The sequence below is a fragment of the Pelodiscus sinensis genome, chromosome 1, assembly GCF_049634645.1.
Source record: "Pelodiscus sinensis isolate JC-2024 chromosome 1, ASM4963464v1, whole genome shotgun sequence".
NCBI classification, from domain to species: Eukaryota; Metazoa; Chordata; order Testudines; family Trionychidae; genus Pelodiscus; species Pelodiscus sinensis.
The window spans coordinates 112,251,393-112,273,814 of NC_134711.1; the positions used below are offsets into that span (position 1 = coordinate 112,251,393).

A 22,422-nucleotide genomic window follows, 5' to 3' on the forward strand; every position below is an offset into this window, starting at 1 on the left:
TACACAACTTATTGATTAATCGTGTCGGCTGCACCCATTCCTCTCCCTCCTTGCTTCCTCTGTATCAGAGATGGGGGGGGAGGGGAAAGACAGGAGCCAGCTTTTAAGTCAGCTCCCCATGAGCACCCAATCCACCTGCCCCCCACCCCCATGCTGCTGCCTCTAATAAGAGCGCGTGAGAAGCCAGCTTTCAAGCCAGCTCTCCCATGTGTGCCAGCTCCCTGGATCCACCTTCCCATCCCTTTGCTGTCTCTTACAGCGTGGGGCAGCACGGGGAGCTGGTTTTTAAACTAGCTCCCCTCATGGACCAGCTCCTGCCTGCCACCCTGTGCTGCAGCCTACCACAGAGCTCATCTTCCTCCTAATTTTCTCCATGCACACACTGTCTGACTCTGCTTGCCTGCCACTCTCCTCAGTGTTTTATCTACTATTACCTACATCTTCTTTTCTTTCATCTTTGTAAGACATTTCAAACCAAAGAGTGGGCAAAGAAACACACATAGCAAACACTTTTCCTTTCAGTTTGTTACTTAGTTGCTGGTCCCATAAAACTCCTGTCACGTTTTTCACTGCTGCCCAGTCCCAGCCATACTGGATGGCTCTTCTCAATATCCAGATTGCTGCTATGCACATGTACTTCCTTAGTGTACACACTTTTCTTTCTTCACCTTCACCCAACAGTCTTCTTCCACTTAAGTACTTAAATAACCTCCTTTTACAGCTCTTGCTAAGCGTAACTCATTTTGTGCCTTAGCCTGATTTTACCTCTTCCTACCTCTATTTTTTTTGTTCTCCTCCTTCCATGTTTAACATTTCATGGACATTAAAGGATTCTGGTGAAGCATACTGTCCTCTCACTATTCTTCCTATCTTTCCTTTGCATCGTGACAGCTTTCTGTTGTATCCTTCATACTGTTTAACTGAAGAAACTGTCAGGCCTTCTGAACTTCTTTATCCCTTCCATTCTTTATTTTTCCAGTAGAGCCTGCCTATAAGTTCTCTGAATGTGTTGAAGTTTGCTTGTGAATTCCTTTGTCCTCATTCTGCTGTTCTCACTCCTTCCTCTCCTTAGAGCCATTGAACTTACCATTTCATGCTGACTTTCACTCAAATTGCCTTCCATCTACAGGCTCATTAGCAATTCCTTCCTACTGGTCAGCATCAAGTCTGAAATGGCTGCCTCCTGGTTATTTCTGACTTAAAAAAAATAAGTCCCTAATACAGGTTGGACCCCCCTGGTCCAGCATTCTGGGGCCTGACCAATTCCGAATGAAGGAATTTGCTGGATCAGGGGAGATTCCCGTTGCACTGTCCTCTCAAGATACTGACCCTCCCTCTGCTCCAACCCCACTGACACTGGGCTCCAACACTGTTGATACAGGGCTTGGGCTCAGCATGCTGCTGCCAGCCAGCTGGGTTCTCTTGGAATGGAGCTCCCCAGCCACCATAGCCCTGCTTCTGCCCCACCCGGACGAGACTTCTCAGGGACCAGGCTCAGTAGCTACCCCACTCTTGTCCCACCCGGGGCTTCCCAGGGACTAGGTTCTGCAGCTGCCTCACTGCTGCCATGCCTGGCCAGGGCTTCCCCAGGGACGGGGCTCACCGGCTGCTGGACATGCCTCTGCTCCCACGCCCCGCCAGGGCTCCCCTGGGATGGGGCTCCGTGGCTGCCTTGCTGCTTGCACGCCAGGACGGGGCTCCACAGGGACGGGGCTCACCGGTCCTGCTGCTGCCCTGGCTGGCCAGGGCTCTCAGGGGCCAGAGCTCACCCATCTAATGGAAGGGCTCCCCTCTGCTAGACTCCATAACTGCCTTGCATTCCCGGGCACCAGGGCTCTCTGGTCCAGCAACATCTGTGATCTTGCTGGACCAGGGAGTACAGGACTTAAAAGGTTCAACCTGTATATTCCAAGAACTTGGCAGGTGGTTTTTTTTTTTATTTTGTTTTGCTGTATTATTGTTACAACAGATGCCAAGGTAATTCAAGGGCCTCATGAGTACCAGAACTTGTGTTTTTTAATTTTTCTGTTTGTTCTAGAAATGCCCCATCCATCTCCTTTTTTTCTGATTGGGAGGTGTCTACTACAGACCACCCTCCTCTATTTTTTTTAACCTTTTATCTTTATCCAGAGACTTTCATCTGGTCTGCCTCAAACCTCCTTCTGTACATCAGAAGACTTGATTTATTTTTTACACAATATTTAGACTTTTATACCACTGCTCAATATTTAAACAGCACATTTAATTCTATATTTAGAATTGTTCTTGCTAATTTAATCGTACTTTTAAATGAAGCTTCTAGTGTTTCTTAACAGCCAGTCTCCTGCCAATATATTTTCAATATTTTCTATTTATGTTAATTTACAGTCATTTATAGAAAGCATATTTACACTAATAACAGAAAAATACCACAATACCTCCACCCTTCAGCATGAGTAGGCAAAACTAAAATCTCCATACTAGTCCTTGTCTTTCAATACCCACAGAGGAAATCGGAGTAAACCATTTCCAGAGTGCCTCACAGCACCTTTCACAACCCACGATTCTAATCAAACAATAAAATCCTACCACTCCTGAGGGAGAAGTTGGACTACCAGCATGTACCATGCTGAACATCACTTAAATGGAAACTAGATAGCATCTATGCTCTCATATCACTGCTATGGGATTATCAAAATTCTTTAGAGACTGGACATTGTGGTATACTGAGAACTGTTAAAATTGTAAGCTGTCAGTTTAAACTTCAAGGGTTTTTCCTGATCTTGCTTGGAGGATAAGGAGTTCTATAAGGAAACATGTTACCTAGGTAGGGTTACCAGATGGTTGAAACAAAAATACCGAACATTCCCCCCTTCCTTCCCCCCAAAAAAAACACACTGCGAAAAAATTCTGTTGAAGAAAAAGAAGGGGGGAGACCAAAGTTGGGGGGGGGAAGGACTCCAAGACTTATTGAGCAAAATAAATAAATAAATAAAAATAAAACAGCATTAAAACAGCTTGTCCCCTTTAAGAGTGAGTTTAGGGGAGCGGTTGAGCACTAAGACCCAGGGGAGTCATTGCTTCCCCTTTGTCTTTTTGCCAGCAGCCATTTTGTGCCGGCAGCCTTGCGGAACCAGGTAAGCATGGGGTCTGGGGACGTTTGGGGCCAGCGAGGACTCGGGGGGGGGGGGGGGGGGAGGGAAAAGGAGGGGAGGCTGGGTGCTGAGTGTTTGTAGGGTTGCCAGGTGCCCGGCATTTGCACCTCCTGGCCGGGGGAAAAAAATCAGAACATACCGGACATCTTAGGTATCCGGTATTTTCTTAATTTTTTTTTTTTTTTTTTTTTTTTACTGGACAGGAGGTGAAAATACCGGACTGCCCAGGTATATACCAGGCACCTGGCAACCCTAGATCTAGGGATACAAGCAGTTAGTCTACAGAAAACCAATTTATACTAAATGGAGCGAGTTGTGCCTCTGTTTTAAGAAACAGACTGTTTTTTCTCTCTATGTTTTTGGGTTTGTATCTGTTCTGGTTGTGAAATCTAAGAAATAAAGTAGTGTTGCACTGCATTCTTCCAGCAAGGGGTCTTCATCTAAATTCTCAGTGTATTCCATGAACGTAATGGAAAGAAACTTCTTTCTTAAAGTGACATCTGATAGAGACACATGCAGTAATCAAACTATCCATTTGCCTTCAGAAGATGAAAATTATGGCTTTACCATAATCTAATCCTGGGGCAACAAAAGAGCCTTGGTATTCCAAACCTCATGCTTACACTAGTATATGAAACATGCCAGCTGAACTGATTTTGGAGACATGTATTATTATAAATGGCTCCTCTGCCAACATCCTAACATTTTATAGGAAAAACCTTTTTATTAGTCATTTGCAGAACCAGAAAGCTGGGAGAAAACCCTATATTATCAATACTACGTGGCCTTTATTCAGGACAAAGTCAAAGAGAGAAAAATAAAGATTTTTTCCCCTCCACATATAGTACCAATAGTCTCTCAGAAGAACTATACCTTCAAACATTTTTTTCAGAACTGTTGTAACATACTTAGTCATGTGGCTAGTATGTTTTGATTTTACCTTCCAGAAAGAGTTAATAGGAAATTCAAAAGGACTAGGGTAAGACTTCACACCCTTAAGCCAAACAGTAAAGCCAATTGTAGACAACCACCTCCATCCCACCCTTAGCACATGAGAAGAACTAAAGATAAATTGTGTACAACAACAACAAAGTTGAGGACATTTAGATACCAAGGTGATTGTCACATTAGAAATATGTAAGAGAAGGACTGCGTAGCACAGGATAAGAGGTACCTAGGTATAGCATGGAGTTGTCATAGCACTTCAGAGAAAAGAAAATATACTTGCTTGCTATGGAAGGCAGTATTCTACATAGCATTGTCTAAAAATATGTTTTATCCTCACAAACTCTGGGTTTGACAATAGAGATAGATAACAGTGATTATATGAGAGAGAGCCTGAGAGAGATCTACACAAATTTCTAAGGAAGGACTTAGTTAAAAGCTGTTCACTTGGCTTCCTCAAGCCACCATACTGTTTTCCACTGATCCATTTATACACAGAGTTAACTTCTTTAACTAGAACACGTCAGTCAAATATCAGTCTTATAGAACAATGCAAAAGGTATAACAATGATCCAGGATTGAGTATTAACGCCTGTAAAACCCATCTCCTTTTTCTTGGGAAAAAAATCATTAAGTAAGGTTAGGCAATGCCCCCCTGAAATATTTACTGCTTTAGGGATCAGGCAGTTCTTGGAGGAGAGTTCTCTATATAATCTAGGGATGGGAAAAAAATAAGACACAGAAAGACTGACTTGTTCAAAATTACCAAGCAATGCAATTACAGCACAGGGAATAGATCCAGACTCTAAGTCCCCAACTCTAACCACTAAACCATAATCCAAAGGAGACAGATGTTGAGCCTATTAACCTTGACAGAGTTTCTTTATATATCCATGGTAGTCAGTCCCATTATATAACAATGCTTTTCTTCAGCTTCTTCCATCCAAACAACAAAGAACTTTCCATGCAGTAAATGATTAATCCTAATGCTACCTCTGAGAAGCAGATATACAATCTTGCCTTTTTGCAAATGGTGAAACTGAGAAGTAGAAAGATTAAGTGGTCGTAAAAAAGGTTGTAGGACATCTGAGAATACACCCAGATCTCCTGATTCCCTCATGTGCCTTGGCTATTCGTCAATCCATTATTGCAATAAAAGCTGTAAGAATAGTGACTTATTAAAGGTAAGCAGTTAGAAGCCTACTTTATATTAACAAAATGTTCTCTAGCACACTTAGCACTATTTCAAATACACATCAGTTTCAAATGAATAGTAAATATATTTATAAATATTTCCAACACTTTAAAAGTCACTCTTGAAATGACAGATCCAGAAAGTGTTAAGCAAGACTTACCATAAATAGCCTTTGCACTTGCTTTCGAGCTTTGTTCCCTATCTGCCTGAGCAAATGTCGGTGACCCATATCCACTAGAAGAAAAGGTGTGTGGTTAGTCTATTCATAGATTTAAATACTGTAAGTATTTGGGTTTTGTACAAAAATTCAAATACACTCTCTCTCTCTCTCTCTCCCTCCCTCCCACAGGGATCTCAAACTCATTGCCTATCAGCCATCTATGGCCCAGACTTTTTCACAATCCAACCCAGGAGCCCTTGCTGCCAGAGGAGAGGTGCCTGTACCTCTCCCCCAAACCCTACTCTTCTCTTCCCCCCAGCAATCCCCAGTGCTTGCTGCATCCCTTTGAGAAGGGGGGGGGAGGATTGGAGGATAGGATACAGTGGTGTAGAAAACGGGAAGGAAAAGAAAGGGGCAGGGCATGGAGGTTGGGGGTGGACACCTCCTTACCCCCACCCTTCAGCCAAAGGGATTCCTGGGCTGGATTGTGAAAATACTCAGGGCTTGCAGGCAGTGAGTTTAAGACCCTTGATCTAGTCTGCCTTCTACAGGTTATAGAACGTCCCCAAAATAATTTCTGTTTGAACTAGAGCACATCTGTTAGAACAACATCATAAATACCAGAAAGAATTTGGGTTTTGGTGGGATTTTCTTCTTTTCTTATATGCTTAACACACCACTGCTTCTGTCTCAGTGATGAGAAAGAAGAAAGAGTATCTGACTGCCCAGGGCTAAAAGGAAAGGACAAGCAATGTCCTCACTGTGTAAAAACAAGAACAAATTATGTGTGACCTCCACTTAAAGAAGGAACAACATAATCGCTACTTCCAACATTAATTCAATTTTCATAGAAACATAGACTGTTTTGTCCCAAGTTAGATATGACCGTGTAGTGGTCTATCAAGTCAGATACTCTGCAATATCCTATGTCTTACAAAAAAGGTAGCTGGCAGCCAAAAACCCTCAGCCAGTAACATTAATTGTATAGAACTGTCCCTAGGGAAAAAATATTTTCTGACCCAAGTTTAGGCTTTGAAAAATGAGATTAGCACTTGGCCTCAGCATGGATCTAGCAGTTCACTTTCCAGGCATGAACTAGTATGATATCTTTAAGTAAATGAATATCTTATTACCATTATGACATATCTCCGTGTTAAAGACAGCATTAAGAGGTTTTTCAACAACACAGATTTAAAATAAAAAATGTTATTTGTCATTTTAGTTATATAGTACAGAGACTGGGACTTCCCTTATTGAAACTCTGCATATTTTTCAAAAAACAAAATAGATAAACCTCTGTAGATTTTGATTATTGCTACTCTCAATATCTGAAATTTAAGAAAAAAACGGGAAAAAATATAGAAACACTTTTTTGGGAGAGTGTGAGTAAAGAAACTTACTTTATTTGAGAGGAGTAACTTCCATATACACTAGGAGTATTTGAAATATGTCCATTCATTCTGGTCTTCACTCACTTAGTGAAACAATCTAGAGAAGAAAAAAAAACATATTAAAGGAATGTATCGGACAATATATAGGTTTGTTATATGTTAACACTCGTGGGAAAATATGGTATATCACACATTAGAGAGGAAGGGAATCTATAATTTAGATAATTATTTGCAGAGGCATGGCATCTCGGGATGCTAGTCATGGACCAAGGTGGCTCTGTACAAACACAGAACAGCGTGAGTAAATTAATAGCATTTATTTTGATGTAATATTATTTTATAAAGACTTTGCAAAAAAAAGGAACTTAGTCGACAAAAACAGTATTTTTTTTAAAATCTACCTTTTCTAAAATGCTGACTAGCTCAGGCAATATGCTTTTCTCAAAACAAAATGTAGTGAAATGTTATTTTGTAAAGTTAATAGATGTATTGTTCAATTTATAAAAATAAAAAGCTGCAACACTTCATCTTATAAACAAATAATATCATCATCTAAGGTGGGGGGAGGGGAGCAAAATGTGGCCCCTCTAACATTTCTGTCTAACCTGATTCTTGGCAATTGAGAAAAGAACTAAGACAGGGATCAGCAAACCCACGGCTCCAGAGCTGCATGGGGCTCTTTGGCTGTGCCTTCACATTCTCCAGGCCACTAAAAGTCCTGTGGTGCAGCAGGATGCTCAGTTAGGTTGCCTGCCTGCCGTGACCTGATGTTGCTGCTAGCATGTCTCTGTGCACTTCTACTGGGAGGGGAAAGTGGCTCAGTGGTACTGCCCCCATTCCCAGCACTGTCCTCACAGCTCCCATTGGCTGGAAACATGAAAATAGGACCTGCAGGATCTGTTTGTGGGCATGGGCGCCACACGGACACTTGCTGCCCCAACCTTCCCAAGCAGAGTGCAGGAATAGTGAGCCATTTCTGGGAGCAGCATTGGGCCACGCCATACAAGCAGCCTGTCTAAGCTCTGCTACCCCATTGGCCAGGAGCCACCAGTGCTAATAACCTCCTAGCCAGAGCCTGCACCTTGTACCCTCTTCCACACCATGCCCCAGGTCAGAATCCCCTCCTGTACCCAAACTCTCCCCCAGACTCTGCACACACACCCTGCAGTCCAATCCAATGCCCCAGCCTGGAGCCCCTTCCTGCACCAAACTCCCTCCCAGACTTTGACCTTCTCCATTAATATGGTAGAAATGTGTGGCCTGTTATGACTCATCAGAAGTCAAGAAGTGGCCCCCTGGCAAAAATCATTGCCCATCCCTGATCTAAGGAGACATATATAGGAAACAGCCAAAAAAAAAAAAGTACCGATTATGCACAGAGTAACTTAGGAATGTGGGAATTGAAATACCAATCCTGAACATATGGCTCTATCTATATGAGTACCTTGCATTGGAAAATTAGTGTGTGTCTATATTCTGTCACATAGTTTAAACATTATTTTCTTCATCTACCCCCTTTCAAATCTTGAGCAGTGTTTTTTCTGGAGTTATTCACAGTGTCATCTAGACCTTTTTCCTGAGAATCTACAATTCAGATCCCAAGTGTTTTTTTCACTGTTTTAAACTGTTCTTTCTAGCATGCATTACTTTGCATTTGTCTACAATAAATTCTGCTTTCTTATACCGGAGCATTGTATAATTAGTAGTTAAAATTTTAAAAGTGTGTCAAAATCATCTCTGCACTAGACGAAATTGAAACATTTTGTGCTATCAGCAAAATTTACTATTATGCTATTTACTCTTTTTTCCAGATCAATACATAGACTGAACACTACTACATCTAGTAGTGACCCCTGGGTCATGCTTCTATTAACCACTTTCCACACTGAGAATTGTCCATTTATTCTTTCACATTGCTTCCCCATTTCTTACTCATTTTTAATTCTATGAAACGTCTTTTCCACTCAGCCTGAGATTAGCTTCTTGACAGGGACTTGAGCAAAATGTATCTACCAGTCCTCCTTTATCCACTCTTTTATAAACTTTCAAAGCATTCTAACAGGTTAGAAAGCCACATTTTACCACTATAAAGATTATATTGCTCTGGCTCTTTCATAGTCCACGTATTAAAGTGTTCTCTTTGCAAAGAAAAGTGCAAAACCAATTTAAACTGCTTATTTTGGGGATATTTAGATTTATGTAAAAATAATTTGTCTAACATTCCAGTCCTCTGGTATACTGAAGATAGTAAAATAAACTATTTCTCATTAAATACAAATTCAGAAATTAAACTGATCTTCATATTCTTCAGAAATCTCTGATGAATGCTTGCTTTTCTCCGGAATACTCTACTTATTATAATGAGTAATGAAGTTTTTCAGTTAAAGCAAAATCTTATGTAAGGACTACTATATTCAGTCTGTAATGTTAGTATCCCAGATGGCCAATGAAATTGAAGCTGAAAGAAGAGTAATTGTTTTGACATATTTACAACAGAAAAAGTAGATTTTTCAGGTTAGCACATGAAAAGAGCATTTTGGCTAAAAGGTTGTCTAATTTGACCACAATTTAAATTTAAACTTAAAAAAAAACCTTTATATTTAAACAAATTTAAAACTGACTGGTGGTGAAAAATCAAGTCAGAACTGATCCTTTGAAAGTCATTACTAACCCAGAGTTTTCAGTTAGATGCAACAATTGGAAAAATGTTAAAGAAAAATACCGTATTTTCCGGCGTATAAGATGACTTTTTATACTAAAAAACATCCCCCAAAAATCAGGGGTCGTCTTATACGCCGGGTATAAACATACAGGCAGTCCCCGACTTGCAGGTACGAACGGGGCTTTTCTCGCCCCAGAGGACACGGACTGCGGGACCTCACGGTCTCGCCGCTCATGTACTCCGGGGCGAGAAAAGCTGCTCCGCGTCTCCCTGGTCTGCAGACCAGGAAGACGCGGAGCAAAGCCGTGGAGGGGCTCCGGCAACGGGGCGTGCCTGGGCTGCCCTGCTGCCCGAGCCCCTCCGCGGTTTGCAAAGCCTCGGGGGAAGCCGGCAGCAGGACAGCCCAGACACGCCGCGACTGTCCTGCTGCCGGCGTCCTCAGAGGCTTTGCTCCCGGTGTCCCTGATCTGCTGGAGACGGTCCCCAGCAGACCAGGGGCACCGGGAGCAAAGCCGCAGCAGCGGCGGGGTCCCGCGCCACTGCGGCTTTGCTCCCCGTGTCCCTGGTCTGCTGGGGGGGGAGAGGGGGGCGCAGCTAGTGCGTCCTCCCCCCCAGCAGACCAGGCTTTTGTTGTGGACCCTGGGGCAGAGCAGCTGGGGCGCTGCCGGTTGGCCTCTTAAGGGGGGGTAGTCTTATACGGCGAGTATAGGCGAAAACCTATGTTTTAACTAGAAAATTAGGAGGTCGTCTTATACGCCCAGTCATCTTATACGCCGGAAAATACGGTATATATATTTTTTAAATTCTTCAATTAGTGAGTTTTAGGCAATTTGTAGGATTACAAATATCACAGGTTTTGAATGGGAGGCAAATACTAATTATACACATTTTACCCTCCCTTTGCAACTATCTGATATTAAAACTCTTTTAAATTATAGCCATCATTACAAGTATGTACTAAAGATCCACTGCTTGTACCAAGAAAGTTCAGGAGCTAAACCTCTTAGAATATGTTTTATCTGACACTTTTAAAACATTACCAAAAAGTTGCTATTAATTACCAACACTTTTTCTATTTGCTTTTTAAGCTCACTGTTCTAAAAGAGCAATTCCCAACCTTTTCCAGATGGGGATCCATTTTGACAATTCGGGAAGACTTGGAGACCTAGGCAATTCAAAAATGGGGGGGATGAAGGGAGACAGAGCCACCTGGGGAGACACTTGGCGACCCTTTTGAAATGTAATGGTGACCCATATTTGGGTCGTGACCCATAGGTTGGAAAACTCTGTTCTAAAATTACATTGTTTACCAAATTTACCTTTTTTAATCTAGGGAATTTAAAATAGTTTTTAAAGAGATAGAATATAAGAACAGCTATAGGTCAGACCAAAGGTCCATCTAGCCCAGTATTCTGTCTTTTGACAGTGGCCAATGTCAAATGCCCCAAAGGGAGTGAACAGAACAGGATCCCTTTCCTGTCATCCATTTCCAGCCCCTGGCAAACAGAGGTCAGAGACTCCATTCCTAACCCTAACTCTAAGATAACACTTGTTTCATATTAACCGAGGAATGCACCATGGGATTTTAAAAAATGTATCATACAAGCACTAAACACTTTACTATAACATGCAATACATTATTTTGTTAATATTGACTAATGTAGTTGCCTCAGTGGGCCTTTTTATTCTAAATGCTTATTCAATCTCGGAAAACTAGTTCTATAGCAAAAGTCAAGTAGTGGACATTGTTAAGCCACTGAGGTCCCAGAGTTTAATAATAACTCTACTTCCTGTTCAATTTTTCCCCCTCACCTCAGCTCAGAAGGTCACATAAGTTGGTGTTACTGTCTTTCGATAATTGTAGCATAAAAATCATAAAAAGTAACTGTGATTCCTTCCCCTTGTATGTAGATTTGAAACAGTAATTTACTCATGAAAGTATCCTTTTTTTCCTATCTTTATTTCTGGGTGAAGGAATTATTTAACTTTCCTATTGAGAAGTGCTGATTGCAAGGAATAGAACATTAAATAAAAACAAAGTGACACTATAGTTTAAAAAAGAAATTTTAAGTAAACCAAAGAAAAAGTTACCTCAAACAGTTTTCTACCTTGAAAAGGAAGAAGAGGCAGAGACTGCCTGATGTCCATTGGAGATTTTGCCATTGCTGTCAGTTTCCCCATGGAAGGCGCTCAGCTAGTACAGCCAGGGGAAGCAGTATAAAACTTAAGGCCATGTTACACACCATTGTGTGCCATAGAGCGTCTTCCATACTAAAGGTTGTACTGAGTTAATTGTTTCAGTAAAAAACACCACCACCACCACACACACCTTTACTGGTACAAAAGTGCCTTATGCTGGGATAGCTTATTCTGCCAAGTTTATAGGAATAAACCAGCAGTCTCATTACATTTGAACTGGCTGGGAGAAGATGTTGTAGGGCAGGAAGGGTTTTTCTTAGGTCACTCATTCATTCACATGTGGAGAATTTACAGTGTAAGATAGTCAGAAATCTCCAAGAGAAAACTCCTAGTGGCCTCATAGTGAACTAAATAATCCATGTCTCGTAAATCCTGTAATACTATTTTTATTAAAAGATTTTATATACTTGTTTTGAGTTAAGTTAAAACATGGCTTCATACATGAAAACACACTGCTAAGCATTGAAAATTAACAGTGTCAGAACAATCAAGAGTTCTACATGCTTTTCATTTTAGCTAAATACACTCATGTTACTCTTCTCTGCCTCCCTAACAACTCTGACATTTCCAGCAATCTAAATCCACAATTCTGCAAACCACCCCTCCCCAAAGCACATGTTGACTTAAGCACTCTGATGAAGAAACATAAGCTTAACATGTTTATGTATTTTGCTGAACTGGGTTTAAAAAATACTATTGACACTACACTAGAACTACAGTGGTAACACCCATAGTCAGAGCATGACTTCCTTTCAAAGGGCCTAATGCTGAAAGCTGCTGAGTGCCCTCAGTTCTCATTGTCGCTTGACAAATTGCAAGGAAAGACTCTCTAAAAAAAGTACCATTTAAAAAAAATGTCTTCCGTATACTAATTTGCAGGTTCAAGTAAGTTCCTCCATTTTTCTAAGATAATTCTCCCGGACTATGAAAATGTACATTGAAATACATAATGCTGGTTTACCCTTTAAGGGGCTTTTCTGCTAATAGCAAGGACCAATAACTGAATACAATAAGTAGGGGAGCAACACTGCTTCTGAAAGTCACCATACTTTGAAAGGCAAGTCCTCATTCTGCTTACTGCTTCCTATACTCTTCTCTTACCCACAATTATTTCCAGAGCTCCCAACCAAGCTAAACAGCCCCACTCTTTTGCTGGTTTTCAACACAGTTATTTCTATGCTCCTCAGATATGTCAATGTGATGTCACCATCACAATAAAAAGCCATGCAGCCATCAATTCTTGCAAGATCCAAACAAACACAAATCACATACATTCTGAATAATTATTTCCATCCAATAATATCAGCTTGATAAAAAGCAACAGCTTATCAGCATTGCTCATGCTGCCAACAGGGGAAGAAGGTTATAGTGGGGGGTGGGGGGGGAGGAGAGAGAGGAGGGAGGGAGATATGCGGAGCAGAGAGAGAGAGGAGGCTATGAACAAGGGAGACTGTGATAATTTCTAGAACAGTAGATACTCACTAATAAAACACAAACTCACTGTCAGCACATGCCCCAAAAGACAAGGATTCTTTCCCATCCAGATAGTAGGCACAGTGCATTATACCAAAAATAAAACCAAGTACAATAGTATAATGCAACATTTATGTGGGTAGCAAACCAAAGGCTCTTGTATCACTCTCAAAGCCATTCTCTTTTTTCCCCTTTCAGATGGGTTTAAAATCTTAGAGGATAAAGCAATATAAAATGGAATATAATCTTTTCCAGCATAACTAACCATGGAGTCAATAAATCTGTATGTGTGTGTCTAGTATTGTTTGTGCTAGTTCTATCATAGCATTTTTTTATTTTATTTTATTTTATTTTTTTTGCACCGAGCTACTGGAAAGCTTTTTTTTAATTAACTTGCTACATTATATGTTCCCTTTCATTTTCCCTACAATGTATGTTTCTTTCCCCTAGAATCATTCCCTCACATTAAATTTTTTCACATTTTAAATGCTCCTCTCCCTCCCCACAAAAACAATTGCTCTTTTACTTCTCTATTTTCCATGTATGCTACTGCATCTTTCCACCTCCATTTGTTTCTGTTCATTATCTTCTTACTTTCATTGGGAAATAATTCTCATTTTTGTTCCTTCACTCCTCTATTCTTTCACATTAGTGGCAGTTTCATTGCATAATGCTTTTCCTTTTGTACTAGAAGTAGATAAATCAAACATGATTTATTTGAGAGTTAAAACTTTTAAAATGTGTTAACCCCAAGAGTTCAAAAACCCAAGTAAGGCCCTAAATTACCATGTGATTTCAAAACCACTACATTTGATCTGGTTTTTATTTGCCTTCTGGGCATATTTTCAAGTTCATATTTTCAAGGTTCATATTTTCAAGCTGTCACCACAACCATGAGGGCTAGAAACCTACTTCTTCTCCCCTCTCCCCCCCAAGGGATGACAAGATTTTGGTGCATTCACATAATTCCAGGGTCACAGACCTTAAGAAGAACACTAAATATGAAGAGATTTTCTATAAAATAGCAAGAATTTGTACCACTGTTACTCTACCAGATGATGGTATGAACCATGTCAACATCATTTATGTTCAAAGACATTTGTCAAGCACAGCTGTCGTTCAGTGTTACTTACACAGTATACCAAAATTACACACATACATTGAGATACATTTTTTACTCAGTTTTCCAAAAAACCCAACATGTGACAAGCTTTTCAATTGTTGTGTTTCCATCCGTATGGTTTCCATTTCTAATATATCAAAAATAGAATTTTTATCCAACAGGACATTCCAATATTTCAACATTTTGGGATAAAAAGTTTGTTTTGTTTTACAAAGAACAGAAAGTTGGGAAGTAGTAAAACGTTTCCCATGATCAGCTGTGGCAATGGGACTCATGATACACTATGGAGATTCAAGGAGTTAAAGGAAGCACAGAATCATGATGTATCATGGGTAATGTAACCCAACCAAGGAACTCTGCTCAAAGAGACCTGAGCCATTAACACCTGAACTATAGCTCTATGAGGCACCAGCCTAAACAAATATAGATTAACATCAAACTGTCCCAAAACAACTCAATTCAAATTTGAAAATCCATTTTTTTAATTCAAATTGTCATAATGGACAATCTGAAATTTTCACCAAAATCAAAATCGTCACTCAGTTTTTTGTATTTTGCAGCAACTACATTTCCCATAAAAAAAAACCCTTTGGATAAAAATTCTTTCCTACTCTCTAGTTGGAAGACCGTCTATTAATTGTGGGAAAGACTCTTAACACTGGTCCCAGTCTTTCACTAAGATCAGTCCATTGCTGTAACTTTGCAGAACCCTACTGAAGATGGCATTCCATGTGCAAGCATAGTCACCCACTTGGATGCATCTCATTACAGGACTGGGGCTACAATTTGTAACTACATTCAGAGAGGACAGTGTTACAGCTGGGCTAAGCCACTACTATGGACAGGGCATGTGACACAAGAAGGCACACATTTGAATTCTATGTGTTAGTGTTAAAGCAACAGTGAAGCCACTGTTAATTTAAGAACAAACTGCCTTGTTCAAAAGAAAATGAGCATTAATCAATCTGGAGTTCTGGACAGTTATGTGAAGCCCTCAGGAAGAATCACACAGGTGTGAGATAGATATCCTGTGTCAATGCAGCCAAGAGAGATAAAAAGGTCCCCAGAGCAGAAAAAGGAGAAAGATATGAATGCTACTAATTCCATGCACAGAGAAATGCACCCTAATAGCTTTGTCTTTTTTTTAAAAAAAAATAACTTTTAAATGATTTGGACTCCTCAACTTAACTTGTGACCACAAACTAGCCTAGTATAGAGATACTTACTATATGATCTTATTCTTTTTGTTCTCCCTAAGTGCCATTGCTTATTGCAATCATTTGTTGCATCTTTATTTAAATTAGGCTGTAAACTCGTGGGGAGGGAGGGAGGGAGAAGGGACTGTACCTGCCTAGGAGTTTTTGCAGCATCCAGCACAGTGCAACCTCAATCCTGACTGGGGCCCTTAGACGATGCTTCAACACAAATATTAATTTAAAGTTGGGTTCCATTTATGTTGCAACAAACCCATGGCCACTGTGCTCTACTGAGTTCTCACTCTCCTGCAGGGGTGGGGAACCTCTTTTGGGTTGGGGGTGAGGGGCACTGACCCACAGAAAAATAAGTCAGGAGCCCCACACAAGTGAGAAGTAAAAAAAAAAAAACCAACAAAAAAAAAAACAACCCAAAACAAAAAAACCCTCACTCATTGACATGACCCCTTCCCCCCCAACTGTGGAGAAAGACATTCCACTTCCCACATGCCCTTCCCACATCAGAGCTTAGGGGAGCCCAGGAGAGAAGATTTCTGGGCTGTAGCTCTATGCCAGGCTCTCCAATGCTGGTGGTGGGGGGAAGGGGAGGAAGAGAAGCACTGAGCCTCAGGGGCCAGATCCAAGGAAGCCAGGGGCCTGAGGTTCTCCACCCCACTCTACTGCATAACATGGAACTTCTCAGATGTACAGGCATCTATCATTTGAGCTAAAAGGAACATCTCCGTTTGTAGTTAACAGTACAGTACCTCTGACCACCAATGAGGACTGTATATGATAAATGTCCATGGTACACATACATATTAGTGCATTACCAAACACATGCACCATTCATCTTGTGGCAGGCTGCACTGTCTATAGAAATAAAAAACAGCTACACCAGACTATCACGGCTACATTTCTATCACTGTCTATAGAAATGTCATCTGAAGAACAAAACCAAAGCTTTAAGACCCTTGCTGCTCTGAGTACATCAAATAAATAATAAATAATAATAATAATAATAATACAAGTGACACTAAGGTAAGCAACACTGCTGGCCCAAACAGGAAACTTATGAAGAGGTTAGAGAGAGCCCAGGCCTTAGGAAAAATCCAGTTACTGTCCAACCACCAACAATACCGTTGTACTAAAGAAATTCCAAAATATCTGTCAGGGTTCTGTGTCTGGGGAAGTTTCTCCAGAAAGAATTTTGCAGATGAAAGGAAAAATGCCTGGCACTGCATGAGGGAAAAATAACTATTTAACTAAGATCAAGTTTAAAATAATAACTGCATTTGTAAAAACAGTAAGTTGCTATCTGCAACAAATCAGTGAAGTGTTAGCCAACTAGAGGGTCTCTAACGTTAACATTTAACAGAGAAGATGGAGCTTTGCTTTCATATTATGATCATTTCAGAGAGAGAGTTAAAATCAGCACATAACTTACAAGTGATAAACCAGTGATTTGACTTTTTACAAATAAGGAAATGTTAAAAGGTATTATTAGACATGGGCTGTCAGCATGATGCCTGTAGATGCAGGCAGGACCCAAAGAGACTATGGAAGAGCAGGATTACTTCCCAGGTGTGTGTGTGTCTAGAGTGACAGGCCCTGGGCATAGTTCCTGCTAAGCAGATACTTAGAATTAAACTAAAATTGTGGAGCCAAACAGAAACTTGAAATCCCTCCTAAGCAAAATCTCAGATATTTTGGAGAGGGGCAGGTCCAGACCAAGACGAAGAGTTAATTTTTTTGCTCCATGAAATTTTTCTCGGGAAAGAATTTCCAGAAAAATTCCATTCCAGAAGAACCAACATGGAATGGTTTTGGCGTCTTGGCTGCCTACCCAGAAGGCTCTTCTCAATTTCATTTTCTGCCATTTGCTAAGAGTCATTCAAGTGTGGCAGCTGGAAAGACAGAGTGCCCTGCTGCTCAGCATCCCTCTGCTCCTTCATCCCCTAACTCTAAGAGCTGTAGTGGCAGAGAAAAGCCAGGCTCTCCATGGCCCTGAGGGCGCTTTAACTGTTCAGCACGGTAGCTTGGGAGCTGAGGAGGAGGTGGAGAGGCAGAACACCAGGAAGGCAGACAGCCAGAACTCTGAGCCTCTGCTGGCAGAAAGGAAAATTAAGAGTCTTCCATGAGGGCAGCCAGGGCACATGACTTCTTTTTTTCCAGTGGAGATTTTCTGTGGAACAGTTCAAGTGTTCACAAAGAGCATTTTTCGGTCCGAAAATTCCTCACCAGCTCAGATCTGGATTTAATTTTTTTAAATAACGAAGCTGCAAACAGACTGAACAAAGCTGGCAGTTTGAAAAGCTTGTGAAAAGTGTTAAGAATGTCTCCTTTTTCTAAGAAACAGCCTTGGCAAATTCCCACCCAATCACACCAATATGCTCCTACCCCTACCTGGAAGAACCACTTTCTAGGAAATAGAATATGGGTCAGTTAATGTCCATTAAATCCTGAGCTCTCTGCAAGGTCTGCCACTGAGAGTGCAAATAAGTGCTGAACGTGATAGTCATTTTATCACAAGGACAGCTGTGTTCTAGGAACTAGACTCAGGGTCACCACATAATTTTATGTACAGAAACTTGCAAACTAACCCAATCCATTACTGGTTTCTCATCAGCGTATGGACATTAGCAAGGCAAATCTCTCAGCTGTCATCTGTTGATGCTGGAGATAGAATTTTGCTCTTAGTCTGGCTGGAATACAGATTTTGAAAAAGGTCAAGTTTGGATAGTTATTAATAGAGCCAAGCATTCAAAGGCCTTTATTAAAAAATGCAGAACAGTTTTCAAGCTGGCTGCAGGGAATCTGTAACGAGTAGCTCCAGCAGGGAGAGATTCCAGAGAGAGAGTGCACATACAGAAATAAATATACCGGTGGTAAAAAACCCAAGAATGGAGACAGTGAGACACACAAAAGGAGATGAGTAAACAAGTTGAGTGAAGCTATCACTGCAGAACAGATCTACATTCTGGGTTCCACCACCCCTTTCTACTTCTCCACCTGGGAACTAACAATACCGCCAACAATGACCTTGAGTGGGTCACTGCAGATTCTGTAACACTGGGAAGAAGGATCAAAGAGTTTGAGGTGCAAATGGTGTTCTTGTCCATCCTCCCTGTAGAAGGAAAAGGCCCAGGTAGGGATCGTCGAATTTTGGAAGTAAATGTGTGATTGCACAGGTGGTGTCGGAGAGAGGGGCTTTGGTTTCTTTGATTATGGGTTGCTGTTCCGGGCACAAGGATTGCTAGGAAGAGATGGGATCCACCTAATGAAGAGAGGGAAGAGCATATTTGCAGGCAGGCTTGCAAACCTAGTGAGGAGGGCTTTAAACTAGGTTCCTCAGGGGACAGTGACCTAAGCCCTGAAGTAAGTGGAGAAGTGGGATACCGGGAAGAAACACAAGAAGGAAGGTGCAACAGAGTAGAACCCCTGATTCATATGGAGAAGGTGGACAATCAGCTATTTACCTAAGGTGTCTGTACACAAATGGAAGAAGCCTGGGAAACAAGCAGGAAGGATTAGAACTCCTGGCATAGTCAAAGAACTATGATCTGATTGGAATAATGGAGACTTGGTGGGATGACGCACATGCTTGGAGCAATATCATGGAAGGGTGTAAACTGTTCAGCAAACACAGGGTGGGGAGAAAAGGTGGGAAGCAGTGATCATGAAATGGTCAACGTCAGGATCCTGACAAAAGGAAGAAAGGAGAGCAGCAAAGTACACACCCTGGTCTTCAGAAAATCAGACTGACTTAGTTAGTTAGTAGTTAGCAGTGGTTCCCAACCTCTCTTATTCCGTGGACCGGCAAACCCATTCACAAATGTTTGGTGGACCAGTAACATTTTATTTGCATATTTATTATGAAAATAATGAACATATAAATAAAATGTTGCTAGTCTGCCAAAAGCCCCAGCTCCTAGAGTCCCCCAGTGTCAGCCCTATCCCCTAGAGTCCCTCACCCCTCCACTAACCTCAGCACCAGCCACTAACCACAGAGTCCCCTACCCCAACCCACCCCTGTGCCAGCCTCCCACCTTCAGAGCTCACCAGTGCCAGCTCCCATCCTAAATGCCTCAGTGCCAGCCCTACCCCTTAGAGCACCCTACCACCAGATCCCCCTGTGCCAGCCTCCTGCTTCCAGGGTTCCACTGCACCCAACTATCCCCAGAGTCCCCCAGTGCCATCCCTGCCCCCATAGTCCCCTCACTACTAGCCACACCCCCAGAGACCCAATGACAGTTCCTTACCTCAGATGCTCCAGTGCCCTCCAGTGTCAGCCCCGGCCTCTTGGAGCCCCCCAGGATTAGCTTCACCCTCAGAGTCCCCCACCTCTTAGAGCCTTCCAGAACTAGTCCCACCCTCGGAGTCCCCAGTGCCTGCCCTGCCCCTCTCACCAAGCCCTGCACTGCCTCCCAGCCGCCAGCTGAGCACTGTTGCCCAGGTTGCAGCTGCTCTAAGGCTGCTGAGCTGGGCTCCATGTGGCCTTCCCACGGCATAGGGAACTGCTCTTTTACGATCAGGAGGAGACTCCATCCCTGCCCAACGCTGGTTGGCTGAGAGGTGGGGCAGGACATCTCTCTCCCAGCAGAGGCAGTGGGACAGAAGGTGCTGGGCAGTGCACTCCAGCCCAGCCCCCAGAGATGCTGCAGCCTGGCAGCCAGTGGTTTGCAGGCTGGCACTGGTCCATGGACTGGTGGTTGGGAACTGCTGCCCGAGGGAACTGATGGGCAGGATCCCCTGTGGTGCTAGCATGAAAGGGAAAAGAAATCCAGAAGAGCTGGCAGTATTTTAAAGAAGTCTTGAGCAGTAAGAAAAACAAATATGGTAGCAACCAGCTTCAGTTTGCAGTGAAATCCTTGGTGAGCGTAAACACACAAAGGGAGCTTACAAGATGTGGAAATTTGGACAGATGACTGGGAAGGAGTATAAATATATTGCTCAGGCATGCAGTGGTATAATCAGGAAAGGCAAAGTGTAATTGGAATTGCAGCTGGCTAGAGATGTGAAGGGTATCAAGAAAGGTTTCTACAGGCATGATAGCAATAAGAGGGTCATCAGAAAAGATGTGGGATCCTTCCAGGATGAGGGAGGTAACCTAGCGACAGATGATGTGGGAAAAGCTGAAGTACTTGATGCTTTTTTTACTTGTCTTCAGAGTCAAGGCCAGCTACCAGACTATTGCACTAGGCAACACCATATGGGAAGATGGTGAGCAGCTATCAGGCTACGTCTAAACGGCAGCTTCTTGTGCAAGAAGCTTTTTGCGGAAGAGATCTTCTGCAAAAACTTCTTGTGCAAGAGCGCGTCCATAGTGCAAAAGCGCATTGGAAAAGCAATGAGTTTTGTGCAAGAGAGCATCCAGACTTTATGGACGCTCTCTGGCAAGAAAGCTCTGATGGCCATTCACAGAATGGCTACCAGGGCACCTGTGCTTCTTTCAATAGGCTGTTCTGGCGGAAAAAAAACCCCTGTTTCCCATCCACACACCTTTTTGCGCAAGAACTCTTGCACAAAAAGGAGTTATTTCTCGTAGAAAGAGGAATACCTATACCACAAAAAACCCTCTGTTCTGTCGATTCACTGTAAATTTTCTTGCGCAAAAACATGCTTGAGGTGTGGACACGCCGCCGTGTAGACATAGCCTCAGAGGAGAAACAACGGGTTATGAACTACTAAGAAAAGTTGGATATACACAAATCCATGGTACCAGATTTAATGCATCCGAAGGTGCTGAGGGAGTTAGCAGATATCATTGCAGAGCCATTGGCCATTGTCTTTGAAACACATGGAGATCGGGGGGAGGTCCTGGACGATTGGAAAAAGGCAAATGTAGTGCCCATCTTTAAAAAGAGAAGGAGGACAATCCAGGGTACTACAGACTGGTCAGCTTCACCTCAGTCCCCAGAAAAATCATGAGGAGATCACAAAGAATCCATTTTGAAGCACTTGGAACAAAGTGATCAGAAATAGTCAGCATGTATTCACCATGCTCATCTGATTGCCTTCTATGACAAGGTAACTGGCTCTGTGGACATGGGGAAGTCAGTGGATGTGTTATACCTTGACTTTAGCAAAGTTTTTGATATGGTCTCCCACAGTATTCATACCAGCAAGTTAAGGACGTATGGATTGGATAAATGGAGTGTAAGGCGGATAGGAAGCTGACTAGATTGTTGGGTTCAATGAGTAGTGATCAATGGCTCTATGTCTGGCTGGCGGTTGCTTTCAAGAGGAGTACCCTGAGGGTCGGTTCTAGGGCTGGCTTTTTTCAACGTCTTTATTAATGACCCAGATGAGGGAATGGATTGCTCAGCAAGTTTGCAGGTGACAGTAAGCTAAGGGAAGAGGTAGAAACATTGGAGGGCAGGGATAGGGTCCAGAGTGACCTAGACAAACTGGAGGATTGGGTCAAAAGAAATCTGATGAGGTTCAACAAGGACAAGTGCAGAGTCCTGCACTTGGGACAGAAGAATCCCAAGCACTGTTACAGGCTGGTGACTGACTGGCTAAGCAGCAGATTGGCAGAAAAGGACGTGGAGATTACAGTGGATGAGAATCTGGATATGAGTCAACAGTGTGCCCTTGTAGCCAAGAAGGCTAATAGCATATTAAGGTGCATTAGGAGGAGCCCACAGATCTAGATAAGTGATTATTCACCTTTATTCTACACTGGTGAAGCCACATCTGGAGTATTGCGTCCAGTTCTGGGGCCCCCACTACAGAAAGGATGTGGACACACTGGAGAGGGTCCAGCAGAGGGCAACCAAAATGATTAGGGGGCTGGAGCACATGATCTCCGAGAAGAGTCTGAGGGATATGGGCTTGTTTAGTCTACAGAAGAGAACAGTGAGGGGGGATCTGATAGCAGCCTTTAACTACCTGAAGGGAGGTTCCCAAGAGGATGGAGAGAGGCTGTTCTCAGTAGAGATGGA

General features: G+C 42.3%; 1 protein-coding gene across 4 annotated transcripts in view; it reads right to left on the reverse strand.

Annotated features, from left to right (window-relative positions):
* EPS8 (EGFR pathway substrate 8, signaling adaptor) overlaps positions 1-22,422 on the reverse strand; it is a 162,360-nt gene that overhangs the window by 89,054 nt on the left and 50,884 nt on the right. For all 4 annotated transcript variants that reach the window (XM_075897583.1, XM_075897568.1, XM_014577119.3 and 1 more), the window contains 2 exons: positions 6,835-6,922; positions 5,435-5,508 (listed from right to left, as the gene is read on the reverse strand). In XM_075897583.1, the coding sequence (XP_075753698.1) occupies positions 5,435-5,508; positions 6,835-6,893 (133 nt within the window). In that variant the 5' untranslated portion in view covers positions 6,894-6,922. The remainder of the gene's footprint in view (positions 1-5,434; positions 5,509-6,834; positions 6,923-22,422) is intronic.